Source organism: Pyrgilauda ruficollis, unplaced genomic scaffold, assembly GCF_017590135.1.
Source record: "Pyrgilauda ruficollis isolate IOZ18807 unplaced genomic scaffold, ASM1759013v1 scaffold9, whole genome shotgun sequence".
In the NCBI taxonomy this organism is placed as follows: Eukaryota; Metazoa; Chordata; class Aves; order Passeriformes; family Passeridae; genus Pyrgilauda; species Pyrgilauda ruficollis.
Window position 1 is genome coordinate 5,798,896 of NW_024531043.1, and position 16,757 is coordinate 5,815,652.

Here is a 16,757-nt window from a genome sequence, read left to right on the forward strand (position 1 = left end):
CTGTGCTGCAGTTCAGAATTGTTGTGAAGTGGGGAAAAAAGACCCAGGAAGGATGAAGGTGCCTTGGGACTGGCCAGAAGTGTGCAGAGAGGTCAGGGCTGGGCAGGCACTGGCATGAGCCTTACAGAAGGAACCAGTATTTGGGGCTCTTTCTCTGTAGATTTCAGGTAATACCTCAGGAGGAGGATGCTGAGCTCTGCAGGCTGTATCTGGGAGGATTTTGGAGCCAGTTTTAGCAACATACACCCCAACGTGCTGCTAGAGCGGCAAAGCAGGACAATCTGTATCTAACACTAAATGTTCTTCTTCTCTACCAGTTCTACCCAGCAGCTTTCTGGTTCTACTTCAAATTGTAAAGAGCAGGGACAGAGCTGTTTCTGCAGGAGTGAAGGAAAAAGTTTATCACAAGCAGCTGGGTGGGTTGACAAGAGGGGCTCTTTTCCCTGGACTGTGTGTGCTTGGAGCTGGTGGTGAGGGAGCCATGGCATGGATCCAGATCCAAAGCAACCTCCAAACAGTAGAGATGCAAGGCAAATTTGGACTTCAGCACGAGCGTGGGTGTCAGCTCAGAATGTATAATGCAAAATCAACTCACAGCTCAAGGGCCCGCGCCACAAGCAGGGAAGCAGCAACCCCACAAATCACAAATCTTGGGATTAGGCTGGATGGCAAAGTCAGCCAGCAGAAGGAAGAGGTCATATGAACCTCTCATGTAGGTATAATTTAAAAAGCATCGTAATTTTGAATTGCATTCTGAGAGGTTTCTTGTAATGAGGGGTCTTAGAGTTTGTTGGGTTGGGGTTTTTTTTTAAAGCTGGTCCTTAAATTTTTCACAGCTACTTCAACCTCAGCAAGCTCCTAGACCTGAGGGGAGATGGGTGGTCCTTCCAAAGAAACAGCAGTGCACTTGTTTCAATCATTTTAACTTCAAAGATGTGGGGTAGAGAAAGACCATAAGAAAATGTGGTTGCAGCAAGAAGGAGAGAACATATGAAAATATGTGATGAGTGAGATGTGAAACTCAGGCAGAGATGAGATTTTGGCTGGCTCCAGCTGGGTTCAGCTGGCCCTTAGCACTGAGGATTCAATGCAATTCAAAGAAGAAATTCCAAATTCCAAACACAAAAAAACCTGTTGTTCAAAATGAAGTTATTTCTGCAAAGTGACAGGCAAGGATTTACCTCAACTCTAATTTACACAACTTGGATGTTTAGAAAGCAGAGACATGAATAGTGAGATAGACAGTAAACATTGTGATGTCTAAACCCCCCTGTATGGTTATGAGTTACAAATTACATATTTGCTCACATCCAGGTATTATTTTTTTGGCAGTAAAGTTGTTCATGGAATGCTACTTTGTTATCTAGATTTTTCTATCACTTGAACAAGAACTTTGAAACTGCAAATATGGTCAATATCCAGTGCAGGCACAGCATGGCCAGAGCACAGGAGAGTCTGTTGTGCCAGAGCAGTGACAGGACAACTGTCAACAGTCAAGATCCAATGATGTGTTGTGTGTCACGTGTGCCTGTCCCAGCAATATCCTGTTTCACCAGCATACACCCTTTTCTGTCCCTCCTATTCTTGAAAGGTGTTTTAAAGAAAAAAGTTCTTATAAAGGCACGAGCATGACTTTCACTCCAGCATGAAACACTTCAAGTGCTGGTGTTGCTCTGTATGTAGTAGACTCTGTCTCCTTCTTCCCAGCACTGACGTATCTGGAGCCCAGATTTGTAGTCAAGATTTCAGGCACATTTTTGTGGCCTCATAGTTCTTATTTAGTTTTTTAAAAGAAAAAGAAAAAAGCTATTTTAATAGTCTGACCTGCATTTTAATAATTTCTAATGTCTGTGGTATCCATCCAGATGTGGTCTTGCCTGTCTGACCCTCCTGTCAATACTTATTAATTTCATGACAATCTTTTCAAGTGTGTTTGGAAACAAACAGGGAAAAGTTACTCTAAGGTCAAGAATGAGCCCAGGGAGGTGAAACAGGAATGATCATGCTCATTACAATAGAGAGCATGATATTTCTGCAGCTTTTTTTATCTTGCTCTTAAAGTGAGCTCTATGCATAGATCAGTAAAAGATCCCTGAAGAGGGAAGTTGCTACTTGAGTCCTGGAGGTGAGAGGAGGAACCAAGGCATGTTACTGAAGCAAATCAGTGAGTCAGTGGCAGAAGAAGAAGGACCAGAGCTTTAATCCTTCACAAGGTCTTCTGATGTACAAGTGAAATATGAATGTCTCAGTCAGGGTGAGGGCTTTGACTGCCTAAATAAAGGTGCATGGGAATAACCTGGGAGAAAATTGGTGTTGAAAAACTTGGGAGCCAAAAATGCAGCAGGACTAGTGAGGCTGAATGTCCACAGAGTGCAAAGTGAACTATCAGAATGGTAGTTTCTTGATTTGATACACTTACCAAATTGATGTAAACCAAAATACTAATTATTTAAACCTAGAAACTTTGTTCATTTTCTTTGAGAAAACAGAAGGAGAGGCTGCTTATTTTGGGGTTTCATTGTTCTGCTCTGTTGGTACAGCTCCAGGTCTTCAAAGGAAAAGTGGAGAAATACCAGCCAGAGCTGGATGAAGTAACGGATGGGGTGTCAGTAGTCCAGGATGAAGCCTGCCCCTGCTCTGTTAACAGCTGCAGTGCTGGCAAACACGGACTCTTCTCCCTGGAGTTTCTCCTGTGGAAATGAGGGTGCTTGCCACGGGGCTGGGGGTGTCTTTTTGGAGCCTTTTCAGTATGGTGAGAAGCACTTCTGAGGGCAGGGCGGCCAAGCCTGGGCTGGCAGTAGCACAGAGCATCTGCGAGGAGGCGGCGGAGTGAGCGAGGCTCCGCGGGGCTCCCGGGCTGGCCATCCCCGGGGAAACACCGCAGCTCGGAGCGGAGAGAGCACCGGGGGCTGAGCCGGGGCAGCGGAGAGAGGGATGGCAGCAGAGGGATGGGTGGCAGCGGAGGGATATGGGTGGCAGCGGTGGGATTTGGGAGGCAGCGGTGGGATATGGGTGGCAGCAGTGGGATTTGGGAGGCAGAGGTGGGATTTGGGAGGCAGCAGTGGCATTTGGGAGGCAGAGGTGGGATTTGGGAGGCAGCAGTGGCATTTGGGAGGCAGAGGTGGGATTTGGGAGGCAGCAGTGGCATTTGGGAGGCAGAGGTGGGATTTGGGAGGCAGCGGTGGCATTTGGGATTTGGGTGGCAGTGTCCCGCCCGTCCCGCCGAGCGCGGCCGCGCCCCGGGGCTCGCGGGCGGCTCCTGCGGCGGCAGCGCCCCCCAGCGGCCGGCCCGGCCCTGTTCCGGTCCCGGTCCCGGTCCTAGTCCCGGTCCTAGTCCCGGTCCCGGTCCCGGTCCCGCTCCGTCCCGGTCCTTTCCGCGCTGCTGGGACTGGTGCAGCTCATGCCGGAGGGCTCGGAGTGGGATGACGCTTTCCGGGCGATTTTCAAAGCGCTTCAAGCGACTGCGTGAGCTGGTGGCCCCGCAGGGCTCGTGGGTGTCCGGGCGCGGGCTCCCTTCAGGCCGGGGCGCCTCCGTGCGCTGCAGCCACACGCGCCGGTACCGGCCCTGGGGCACACCGGGACCCAGAGCATCCCTCGGCCACGTGGGGGAGAGTCCCGACTGTGCTTTCCCGGGTGAACGCAAGTTGAAATTTCATGTTTCGTTGAGCATTCAAAGAGAAAAGGAAGGTTGGATTTTGTAGAGGGCTTTTACCAGAGGAAATTAAAAAATATGTATCTGACATATCTGAAGACTTGGTTTTAACTTGCATCCTGATTGTTCCAGATGTTCCCCAGATGTCAAAGGGAACCAGGCATTGGAACAGCAGAACACATTTGTTTTCATACGTTCTAACTTTAGTATCGCCAAAGAATTAAAAGGCCTGGGTTTGTTTTGATTTTCCCTTTTGCTAACAACTTCAACGTCTATTAATTGTCTACTAATCAAATGGAAGGTCAATTAGTTCCTTTTTATTTCAGACAGCGTGAGGCTGATAAACATCCTGATCCTGGCTGCTTCTCAATCTCTTCTCTTTGGTTTGTATGGTACTGAGCAGCTCTGGGAAAAGTGCTGTAAATATTGGCAACAATCGATGCACAGCCACGGGGGTAAAAATAGAGAGCTGAGCTCTTCCACAAAGTGCTTATAAAATCCATCAACTTGGGGCTTCCCTCTTTAGCTCTTCCCTTGACAGATTTCAGGATGTGTGGAAGAATTGAAAGCTGCAGGAGAGGTTGGAAACAGCTTCAGCCCACTGGCCAAATCTCCTTAACATGGCCCAGCATCCCTGGGAAGCAAGAGACAGGGCAAAGAGCCCCTTGGCTCTTTGGGGAAAAGAGCTGCAGCTCTCAGGAGCAAAATCCCCTGGGACAGCCCTTGCCTTGTCCCTGGGGAAAGGTGGGATAAGGGAAGGGTGTGCTTCTGCCTGGCCTGAGCCTTCTCTTCCCACTGCCTTTTCTCTTCTTTGTAATTCTGCCTAAGCGAGACATCAACGTTCAACTAAAATTTAATGTGCAAAAAACGCACCTTTTCAAGAATCATTCAATTTTGTTTCCATTATCTCATCGGAGGGCAAGGCAACCAGGTACTCTTAAGACTCCTAAGGCGAATTTATTTGTGTTGAAGGAGATGCTGTCAATGACTGACACTGGTTGAAGTGTTTCGGGTCTATGGAAACTGGAACCTGAGTGACAGACTGGGCACAGGCACAGAGATCCGTGTCGCTGGAACAGAGCAGACACAATTTGTGTGCGTGTTCTCAGAGGACTTTGGTGATTCACGTTCTGCGCACCTGTGTGGATGAAGGAGGGGGCATCTGCGCACCGTACGGCGCGGTACCAGCGCTTCCCGCGGCACAGCTTTGCACACGGGCTTCGGCAGGAAGGGCTGGCCGTGCCGATGTCCCTGTGCCGGGCCCCGCGAGTGACCCGAGAGCGCCCGGCCCGGCCCGGCCCGGCCCGGCGAGAGCACGGGGGCGCCGCCCTGCGCCGCCAGGGGGCGCTGCAGCGGGCGGGCGCCAGCCCCGGGAGGAGTCTGAGAAAGTGTGAGAAAGTGTGTGTACATATACATATAAATATATATATATATGTGCGTGTGTGTAAATGCCCGTGTTTGCGTGTATCTGTATCAGTGTGTATATGTGTGTGTGGCTGTATGCGTGTAAACGTGTGTGTGTCCACGTATGTCTGTGTGTGCCGTGTGTCCGCACATGGGTGCCGCCGTGCCCGGGAGCGGGCGGGCTGAGCGGCGCTCCGTCCCCTCAGGCGCGGGAGCCGCCGCGCCCCAGCTCCGCCGGCCCGTGCCCGCGGCTCCGCGCCGCAGCGGCCGAAGATGAGGACCGTGCTCATGGTGGCCGAGAAGCCGTCCCTGGCGCAGTCCATCGCCAAGATCCTCTCGAGAGGTAGGGGAGGCGGGGCGGGTGCCCCGGTGCTGAGCCGGCGGCACCGGGAGCGCTCTGGCGGCGCGGCCGGAGCGCGGGGATGTGTGCGAGCTGCCGGGGCCGCTGTCAGTGCAGTGAGGGTCAGACACACCCTGGGCAGTGGCTTGCTTGTCTTGGGGCCGGAGCCTCCTGGGAGCGCTGGCTTGGGACAGCTTCATAAAAGAACGGGATGTCCCATCACGTTCTGATTGTTTGTATGGATCCCTGTTTAATCCATAAATAAAGGAAACTAGTTTCAATATTTGGTGTAGCTCTAGAGTGCCTTAGCGCATACGGCATCTGGAAAGTGCTGATCGAGTAGCAAGTGGCTGTTCTGAGATTTTTGAAGTAAAAGTTTCATAAATCTGGAAAATAAATTGATTATAAGTGTGTGATCTAGAAAACTAGCTATATTTTGGTAAGGTTTCATGGTAGGAGGGAAGGGCTGGTGAAGATAATTAATAGTTTAATTTGAAGATGGAATATACTTTAGGAAAACCCTGAATTGATAGTTAATGAAATAAAAGCTTGATCAATGAGTAGAGTTTTGTGATCAGGAAGACCCTAGCTGTAAGATCTAAGGAAAAGGGGATGTAATTTCACACAAAACCATTTATTTCAGCAGCTGGGGTTTTTTACCTCATTAATATTTATGATCCTGTTTTCACAGGGAACATGTCCTCTCGCAAGGGCCTCAACGGTGCGTGCTCTGTGCACGAGTACACCGGCTCCTTCATAGGACAGAGTGCCCACTTCAAGATGACATCGGTGTGCGGTCACGTCATGACTTTGGATTTCATAGGTATTTGCCTGCTCATCAGCTGTTTTAATACGGCTTGTAGAGCTGCCAGGTCCTTCAGAAAAAGCTGAGGTCCCTTGGTATACAGCAAAGCAAGATGTGTTACTGTAGAAAATTTTCCATACAAATTACGAAAGCCAAGTGCTTTGCAAAGTAAAGCTGTTTGTTTTATAAATATTTCCTCAGAGCTCCACTTAATATACTTTTGCTTTTCAGGAAAGTATAACAGCTGGGACAAAGTGGATCCAGCAGAACTTTTTAGTAAAGCTCCCACGGAAAAGAAAGAAGCTAATCCCAAACTGACCATGGTGAAGTTTTTACAGGTATTCTTTCTTATGAGTAGTATTTAGACTTATCATTTTCTATGTTCCTAAATAAGAATTCCTCCAGAGAGTAGCTCTTTGTCACAGTTAGATCAATTTTATTAACACAGTAGAAATAATTTTTTTCTTTCTTTTGCTTGTTCTTACACTGTCTGCAATCTTTGTTAAATTCATTTTTCCCATTGCCTTCTGAGTTTTTTGACAGTTGATATCCTACTTCTCAGAATTGGATGCAAGCTTAGCTCTAACAGCAAGTGCAAGGCACAGCTTATAAATGCCTTCTTTGAAATAAGTCTGTGTTGGTTACTGTTCACACTTCACACACCTGCTGAAACCAGAAAAATAAATGTATAGGTAGGGAGGGAGGAGGTGATTTTTTGAGTTGCTGAAGAACTGTGCTAATTTTTCTTACAGGTGGAGGGAAGAGGCTGTGATTGTATTGTCTTGTGGTTGGATTGTGATAAGGAAGGAGAAAACATCTGTTTTGAAGTAAGGTTTCCATTTTTAAGACTCACAATACCATAATATATGTCTGACAATACTACTAATGCATTGTTTTATGAGTATAGAGTAAAATTCAAACTAAAGTTGAATAAAGTTTTAAAGGCATAGAGGGCCTTGGTGGAAAAACTCACATGCTTTGAACTCTGTAAGACATCAGTTAAAGAGCATAAATAAATTTCAGAGGTGTTGCTCATCTCAAAAGAGCAATCAAGCCTCTTAAATGTTAGAACATTCCAGTGCTTCAAGAATTGATCTGTATTCCACAGCTGGAGTAGTTATTTTTATGTCCTTATAAAACTTAATGTCTGTTATCTTTTGTTTATTAAGCAAGTAGATGCCTTAGAGCACAGAAGCTGCTTGCAAGTGTAGGCATACTGCAGAAATTTGGCCTCTGCACATGAGCAGCATAGAACAAAAACTTTCCTTAATTTATTTTTTTTTAACATCCTATTCCCAGAAGTCTACATGAAGAGTATTTGTTTGGAGATTTTCTTTAGATTAAAGAAACACGTTTTATGAAGTGATTGTTTTAAGTTCTTTACATATCCCTGTATCATTACATTGCCTTAGCAATGAGGAGAATAAGCCCAGATAGCCACTGGTACATGCTCACCAAAAGGTGCTGCAGCTGCACTGGTGAATGTCTTTGCCCTTAGCCAAAAGTACTGATTTGCTCCTAGGAGTTGCTGTGTAGTAGATAAACCCTTCAGTTTTGTTAATTCTTCATATGCTTTTGAGTGGATGGACAAATACTCCTCTGGCTTATCAGTTTATGTATTGGCATGACATCTTGCTGAATTAAGAAAGCAGTGACACAGAAATGAATATTTTGTGGAGAGTGTTTTTTTTTATCTTTAGAGAGAAAGCCTTTATCTTTCAAATGCTCTTTAACTATGCTTCTGATTTTCCTTAGGTTCTTGATGCTGTTCTTCCTGTCATGAACAAGCCTCGTGGCACGGAGAGGACGATTTACAGAGCTAAATTCAGTTCCATCACCGACACAGACATCTGCAATGCCATGAATCACTTGGGAGAGCCCAATCGCAACGAAGCTCTGTCCGTGGATGCCCGCCAGGAGCTGGATCTGAGGATTGGCTGCGCCTTCACAAGGTGACAGCACAGCCTGCAGACGGTTTTGTAAAGGTTCAGGAGCTCGTGGCTTAACCCCAGCCAAGCCCCACACAGCCACTCACTGCCTCCCCACTCCTGGGGTGGGGGAGAGTACTGGATGGGTAGAAGTGGGAAAAGTCATGTCTTGAGATAAAGACAGTTTAATAGGTAAACAAAAGCTGCACACACAAGCAAAGCAAAATGAGGAATTAATTCAGCACTTCTCAGGGGCAGGCAGGTGTTCAGCCATCCCCAGGAAAGCTGGGTTCCATCACCCATTATGTTTACTTGGGAAAATAAATACCATCACCTCATGTGTTCTCCCCCTTCCTCCTTATTCCCCCAGCTTTATATGCTGACCATGATGTCACATGATCTGGAATATCCCTTTGGTTATTCAGCTGGGATCAGCTGTCCTGGCTGTGTCCCCTCCCAGCTCCTTGTGAAGCTGTAATTTCTCAGAATGCTCTTTTCCTAATGCCTGGATGATTTTATACATTGCTCATATTTTGTGCATATATAATGACAAAACCTTCTGCTTTTCATGGGAATGAGGATATTAATGTGTACGTTTTTCATTTGTGTTTTCTCCCTTGTCCTTCTCTTAGGTTCCAGACTAAATATTTTCAGGGGAAATACGGGAATTTAGACAGCTCCCTCATCTCCTTTGGGCCATGTCAGACCCCAACACTTGGATTCTGTGTTGAGAGGCATGACAAAATCCAGTCATTTAAGCCTGAGACTTACTGGGTGTTGCAAGCTAAAGTAAGTTTTACAGTACTTGATTTTACAAAAGAAATGCATTTGTATTTTGTTCATTCATAATTTCTTAGCTGCTGACAAGAATTCACAATGCCTATAGTTTACTCATGTGTTCTCATTCTGTTCACATGTGTGTCACCACTCTCAAGAACAGATTCAGGATGTCAGTTTTGCATTAGAGTGCTTATTGTCTGCTGCTTATAAGAATTCTTCAGTGCTAATCATCTAAGCTTAGATTCTGCCAAAAAAACTACTTAAAATGGTGCTCTTTTGTTCCCTGGGGTCCTTGGACTGACTGTTGTTAATTTGAATCCAGGAATTAATTAGCCTGCCAACAAACATTGGCATTGCTGAGTATTGGAATTTCAAAGCAAATAAAATGCTCATTGTGTTAATTGGCAATTGAGTCCTCAGAGTACTTTGGCAGCTTAGAGTAGTTTTACAGCCTCACTGCTGTCCAAGCTCTGAGAGCAAACCAACAGGATTTTATGGCTTGTGATCACAAGGATTTTTTAAGCAAATGAGGGATTCATGGTAAAAAGTTGCCGTTTTTGTATTCTAAAAGTAAAAAAAGGTGAAATCTAGCATCTGCTGTCATCTGTTGTGATGTGTCTTGTGTGTCATGCTAGGAAATACTTGGTGCTCTTTACAGAGGGGTTTGTGTTGGTCACTTCATACTAATTTTTGTACATGGAGCTGAAAACATGACCTAGTTACAGTTTAATAGAAAAGATTGATTCTGCTAGATCAAAATGGTAAACTTTGAATTTCTGCCTATTTCAGTCTTTACTGTTCCCAGCACTAAGCAAGGACAGTATTTCAGTTCAGTCAGGAATAGTTCTGGTCATTCCCCAGACCCCAGAACTCCAAGTGCTCCATCCTTCACTAAAGCCCCTCAAAAAAGAGCATAACTGCGTGTTTTAGCACTGGTGTCCTGGTGTGGATTTGTCTTAAATTTGTTCTAACAAATCCTATATGTCCTAGGATTTGCTTGCTGGACTCTTGTTGGGAATATGCATTCTTAGACTTCAAGGAGTAGAGTTGGTGGGAATGATTTTTTTTTTTTTTTCCAATAGGTGAATCCTGAAAAAGAAAGTTCTCTGACTTTGGATTGGGATAGAGTGAGGGTGTTTGATCGTGAGGTTGCTCAAATGTTCCTGAATATAACAAAGATGGCAAAAGAAGCAAAGGTAAGAATATTTACCAAGTGCCAGTAGATCCATATTTCATATAAAGGAAATACAATTTAATATTTCATTTGCTGCATATTGAGGCTTTTGGTTGTTTTTGTTAAAGAGTGTAGAATATCTGTATTTTGGTTTTTACTTCATTCAGCTTTGTGTGAATGAGAGTAAAAGGCAAGAGATTTTTTTGTTGTAGATTGTACTGTGCTAGTGTGATCATCTCAGCAGAAGCCTCTTAGTATTGACTTTGGAAATACTCATCACTCATGATAGGAACTCTTCATTACTAAACCTGTTAGGAAATACTGTTCAGATGTCTCCAAGCAGACCTCTTATTTCCCATGAGATATTGAATAAATTGGAATTTAATTATGTGGAGGGCAATATTCCTGCAGTTAAATATTTAATCATGTACAGTACAGTCTTTTTAGCCAATTAATTTTTATTCTGCTCTGTTCAATACTTGTTTAACAGTGTGCTTGGATTTAAGTGCTTATAGACATCAAGGTTCAAAGATTGCTTGAAGCTTTAAAAAATCTGCATTCTTATAGATAGGACTGTTGCTTGGAATGAGCACTAAATCCTTGTAGCACTGAAAGTAGCTGCTGCTGAGGTAAGTGGGAAGCAAGGACAGCAATAAGCTGCCTTGCTGTGTTCCCAGCAGTTAGTTACAGACCTGATCTAGTCCTGGCACAAAGGGACTTTCAGACTTTACTTTTAGAACTTGATAAAATTATCTCCAGTCAGATTTTCTGAAGTAAAAATATACTGGTGGTTACTGTTTTAAGAGAACAAAGCAGATATTATAAGAATAGACAATGGCAAGTATGATACATATTTATAGACATGATTAAAATCATGCATTTACCAAATGTCAGAAGTTTTACTGTGAAAATGCTCTTTTCTAGGTAGAATCTGTGAGTAAAAAAGAGAAGGTGAAGCAGAGACCACTGGCTCTGAATACAGTAGAAATGCTCCGAGTGGCCAGTGCTGCTTTAGGTAGGTACACAAGTTCAGATTTTCACACTGTCTAAAGCAAAATGTTTTGGCCTCTCAAACAAAACAAATAATACATCGTTTTGGGCAGAGAATCAAGTTTAGAAAGCTGCTTGTGAAAAGTGAAATGTTTGGCAAGATCAAGGTGACAAAAGTCATATGGAAAGGACAAATCATAATTTATTTAAATACTTGGGTGAGGTGTACATCCAGGTGCAGCAAACCATAATCACATGGATGTGTATATGATTTTTGTTTTCTCCTGTCCCCTCTCAGGAATGGGTCCCCAACATGCCATGCAAATAGCAGAACGTCTTTACACTCAGGGTTATATCAGCTACCCTCGAACAGAGACTACTCATTACCCAGAAAACTTTGACCTGAAAGGATGTTTGAGACAACAAGCCAATAACCCTTACTGGGCAGAAACTGTGAGTACCTGAAGCCAAGAGGTACTATCATTCTCTAGTCTGTTTCAGACTAGATCTTGCTTGGTGTATTATGACCTACAGGCCTTTAGAAACTTTAAGTATCTCTAGTTTCTTTTATTTATGTTGTATTGTTATGGATTTGATGTGAGTAAGCCATTTCTTTGTTCACCCAGGTAAAAGTATTGCTATCAGAAGGTATCAATCGTCCGAGGAAAGGCCATGATGCAGGAGACCATCCTCCCATCACCCCAATGAGAGCTGCAACAGAAGCAGAATTAGGTACAGGCAAATTCAGTGGTATTGGGACACTGTGTGAGGAAATCAGTCCCTTGAGGTGTAAGGTGCCAGTTTCAAATGACTGAGTTTCAACAGAAAATCAAATTATTTGAATAGCAAGAGGTGAAGAGAGGCAAACTTGATCCTCACTGAAACTTCTGGTGACAGTGAAGTTCAGAGCTGCTTCAGCAATTGATCCTTGGGACTATGGTACTGCCAAGAAAAAGAAAACAACTTAATGCCTATGTTTCTAGGAGAAATTTGTCCCAGAATAGTAGCTTCCAAGTACTGAAATTTGATTATATTTTGTGGCTGAGGTGTTGTTTCTCCCCAGGTGGAGACGGGTGGCGATTGTACGAGTACATAACTCGGCACTTCATTGCCACTGTCAGTGCTGACTGCAAGTACCTGCAAACCACCATTTCCTTCAGTATTGGCCCTGAAAGATTTACCTGCGTTGGAAAGGTGGTAACTTCACCAGGTAAGACAAATCAGAAGAAAGTATTAGCTGCAGATTAATTTTTTCCCAACAATACACTGAATGGATATGAAAGTGAAGCTTTGGGGACAAGTGCAATTGTGAAGAATTTTTTGAGCTCTCAAAACCAGAGGCCAAATCTTGTCCTAATTTTCATACTTCAGTTATGATAAAAAAGTGTTATTTTTCATGTAGTAGTCTCAAAGATTTAATGCCACATTTGCCAGTGTGAAGACCAGTCTTTTTACAAACAGTAAATGCCTTTTGGGGGATAAATTATACAAAGGCAGTTTTTTCTTGGGCGTCTGTAAAAACAGTGTAGCAGCACTACTGAGACTTTTATGGTAAACTGGCAAGTAGTTTGTTTCTTTACCTACAGGGTTCACAGAAATTATGCCATGGCACAGCATCCCATTAGAAGAGAGCCTTCCCCACTGTGAGAAAGGAGATCTTTTTCCAATCGGTGAAATAAAGTTGCTGGAAAAGCAAACCAGCCCTCCTGATTACCTGACAGAAGCAGAACTGATCACTCTGATGGAAAAGCATGGCATTGGTAGGAACTTGCATAACTTAATTTTGTTCTGCAGTACATCCACCAAGAGTGCAGAGTCTGAGTCGCTCCTCTGCGCTGTCTCTGTCAGTGATGAGCTCTCAGTATTCATTTGGATATGTACAGTGATCATCTCGTCCCCTTTAAACCACCATGCCCATAGCTCCCCTCAGCAGATGGTAGATTGTTTCTTCCCCCACGTTCCTTTCCCTTTCTTATCCATGTTTTGAGTAGTTTCTGGTTTCTGGCCAAACGTTTCTGGCCAAAGCAGTATCCTTTCATAACACATTCCTGTCACTTCTCTGTCAGAAAGAACTGATGTGTGGAAGGAAGCACCTCCTCATTCTTAGGAATGATTTCTTGTCTTCACAGCTTGCTTTAGCTTTGCTCTCTTCAATAATCCTTCTGTATCTTATTATACAATTTACCACAATTCTACTTTTCTTTATCAGTCTGACTTGTTTCTTTTAATGTATTTTCATTAATTTGTCCTGTCAGAGCAAACACAGTCTCTTACTCTACTGTGTTTTTCCAGAGTAAATAACTTGTGAGAATAGGTGTCTTCTCAATAGTAATTCCTTGAAAGAGATGAAAGGATTGAGGTTAAACCATATGTTTCAGACTTATCAGAATTGCAAAGGAACGTCAGAGTTACTAGAGAGGGAGAAGTTATGCACTGGAAGTTGGGTAACAGTAAGAAGGTATCTGAATTGAAGCAGTCTTAGGAGCCCTGTAATTTGACATTAAACCAGAGAAGCCAGAAACAAGTCATTTGATGGAAACTCTTTTTTGTTCAGGGTAGATATATTGTTTTCCTTTGTGTGGCAGGAACTGATGCCAGTATTCCAGTCCACATTAACAACATTTGCCAGCGAAATTATGTCACAGTGGAGAGTGGTCGAAGACTAAAGCCTACAAACCTTGGCATTGTTCTGGTTCACGGTTATTACAAAATAGGTCAGTTAAATGCTCTTCCCTTTCCATCTTCTTCCCTCCCTTTCCCTTTACTATATCAAAGGCTGATGTCTAAGTAACATTTCTGTCTCAAATATGCTTATTTTTATGTCAGTTTATGTATGAATGGTTTCCTACCTCAGTTTTTGACCTTTCATTGCTGCTGTCTCTGGTTTCCTGTTAGATGCAGAACTGGTTCTTCCTACAATCCGCAGTGCTGTAGAGAAGCAACTCAACTTAATAGCTCTGGGTAAAGCAAATTATCATCAGGTCCTGGAGCACACCCTTGACATTTTCAAAAGGAAATTTCACTATTTTGTGGATTCTATTGCAGGTAAAACTTTCTACATGTGAATTTCCCCACAATTACTTAGTTGTTGCATAGAAAATACTTACATATTAGGCTCCTTTCAGAGGTTTAGGCTTTCTGAAAAGTTGTGCCAGGACTGGAAGTTTCCAGCCAAATTAATTTGCTCTCCAAAGGGAGATGGACTGAATCATGTCTCCAAAACTCTACTTCAAGTTTATTTTGTGCCTGTGCAGTGGTGAGTTTTTGAAAACTTGAGATTAGCTGAACCAGTATGCTTGTGCATGCTCAGTGCAAAATGCTTTGTAGACAAGGAAGTAGACAAGGAAGAGCATTGTGAGTAAAATACTTTAATTCTCACTTCTTCACAGGTCTAGAGATGATTTTGTGCAAACTTTCCTCTTAAGAACTAGAATTCTAATCTAAGTGTGATTATTCCTTTTGCAGGTATGGATGAACTGATGGAAGTGTCTTTTTCACCCTTGGCTGCCACAGGCAAACCCCTTTCCCGCTGTGGTAAATGCCATCGTTTCATGAAGTATATTCAGGTCAGTTTACCTCATACTTGGAATTGGAATTTCACTTGCTGGGGGGCATTGACTATAAACTTCTTTTCTGTTATTGAACTTTGGTTCAAATGTGGTCATCATGAGTGCCTTTCTAAAACAAAAAGGCTGATAGGGTTTTGCTTTGGGGAACAAACCAGAGAGCAGCTTCAGCTGGGTTTACCACAGGTTTTAAGCTCTGTTGACCCTGCAGTTGCTCAGGAGATTTGTGTTCTGTTTCCAGGCCAAGCCGAGTCGCCTGCACTGCTCTCACTGTGATGACACCTACAGTCTCCCCCAGAATGGTACCATTAAACTCTACAAGGAGTTGCGTTGTCCCCTGGATGACTTTGAGCTGGTGCTGTGGTCATCTGGATCCAGAGGAAAGAGCTATCCACTGTGTCCATACTGTTACAACCATCCTCCCTTCAGGGACATGAAAAAAGGTAGGAGTTGTGCAAACATGCAGGCATCATCCTCACTTGACATAAATTAGGTGTAGTCTAGACAATGGGCTTTTTAGGAGTTTTTAAATCAGTGTTGCTTAGTATAAAGTGCTGTTCAAATTAGGCTGTAGATACCTAAAATTCACATTAAACTTACTGACTAAAATGTATTAGTTAACAAATTTTTGAAGGTTTTTTTTTTTTCATAGAAGAAGTAAGAAAATAATTTACTTGCATGCACTGTAGGTGACCTTCACAACACTCAGCATGCAGTGAAAGACACCAAGATACTGATGCCTTGCAAATTTGAGTAGGCTTGGATAGGAGTATAAACAAAGACCAGGTCTAGGGAATGTTCTGATAGAGATAAATGGTGTGTTAAAAGCTGTTGAAGGATATTAGAAGAGATAGAAGTTGCAGTTAGTTTAGTAACTGTGGGACTGAAACTTAAAGTAGTGCACTGAAGCTTTTCAGCATCTTTTTATTACCATCTTTTAATTAAAAATATCTTGGACCAACAGTGAGTAGTTCAAGTATAAAATAACAGTTAGGCAGGAGCCATACATTTAATTGAAAACGTAATGAGTTTTCATCACTAATCTGTCTAAACTGCCTGTACTGTACAGTGGCAATTCTGAAAACCATTATAGGAAAATTTTTCAGCAGGGGATTATTCTGAAACTGTGAAGAGGCAAGTTGCCATTTTGGGAGCAGTTCCATTCTTCAGTGATTTAGAAAATCTACACTATACTCAAGTGTCTCTGGCTTCTGTGTCTCACTTCCTTCAGACTGGGTAGTGTGAGTAGTGAGATAAAGGGCGGTGTGGTTTCACTCTTCTTCCCCAGGAATGGGCTGTAACGAGTGCACCCACCCCACGTGCCAGCATTCCCTTAGCATGCTGGGAATTGGGCAGTGCGTGGAGTGCGAGAACGGGGTCCTGGTGCTGGACTCGACGTCGGGTCCCAAGTGGAAGATGGCCTGCAACAAATGCAACGTGATCGTGCACTTCTTCGAGAACGCCCACAAGGTCCGGGTGTCGCCCGAGACGTGCGACTTGTGCGAGGCCGCGCTCGTGGACGTGGATTTTAACAAAGCCAAGTCTCCCTTACCCGGCGATGAGACCCAGCATTCAGGCTGTGTGTTCTGTGACCCCGTGTTTCAGGATCTGGTGGAGCTGAAACACGCGGCCATGAGGCACCCCATGCACCGTGGGGGACAAGGGAAGCGGCAAGGGCGGGGAAGGGGCAAAGGCCGGAGACCCGGAGGAAGGCTCAACCCAAAGAAACCCAAGGACAAAATGGCAGCTCTGGCTGCTTACTTTGTATAATGGCTACACAACAGGAAAATAAACTTCTTATAAAAATGTGTTTGAGTTAATTTTTTAAGGATCTTTGATGTTTCACTGCTTTCCTGTTCTTAGGACAGTTAAACACCTTAGGTTGCTCCCAAAACAAACTATTCTGGATGATCTGTCAGTAACTGAGTAAGCCTTTAAGCTTTTAACTGGGATTCATTGATACAATTAGAGCTCACAAAAAGTAGGGAGACTCAAGAAGTCGACTTGGACTGTTAACTCTGGCTAATATAAAGGAAATGGAATTTGTCTCTTTGACATTTTTGGGGCCTTTGTCAGCAATGCAAGTGCCAGGAATATAAGAACTGATTAAGATCAGTG

At 43.8% G+C, this 16,757-nt stretch overlaps 1 protein-coding gene across 1 annotated transcript; it reads left to right on the plus strand.

The window, feature by feature from the left end:
• The first annotated feature begins 5,215 nt into the window (after window positions 1-5,215).
• On the plus strand, window positions 5,216-16,447 carry TOP3B (DNA topoisomerase III beta). Its single transcript, XM_041488821.1, has 17 exons — window positions 5,216-5,399; window positions 6,088-6,219; window positions 6,433-6,539; window positions 6,954-7,028; window positions 7,957-8,153; window positions 8,762-8,918; window positions 9,992-10,105; window positions 11,008-11,098; window positions 11,372-11,526; window positions 11,700-11,805; window positions 12,137-12,283; window positions 12,660-12,833; window positions 13,659-13,787; window positions 13,969-14,118; window positions 14,539-14,639; window positions 14,881-15,082; window positions 15,928-16,447. The coding sequence occupies exons 1-17, from the start codon at window positions 5,330-5,332 to the stop codon at window positions 16,407-16,409; spliced, it is 2,589 nt and encodes an 862-aa protein (XP_041344755.1). The 5' UTR covers window positions 5,216-5,329; the 3' UTR covers window positions 16,410-16,447.
• The last annotated feature ends 310 nt before the right edge of the window (window positions 16,448-16,757 follow it).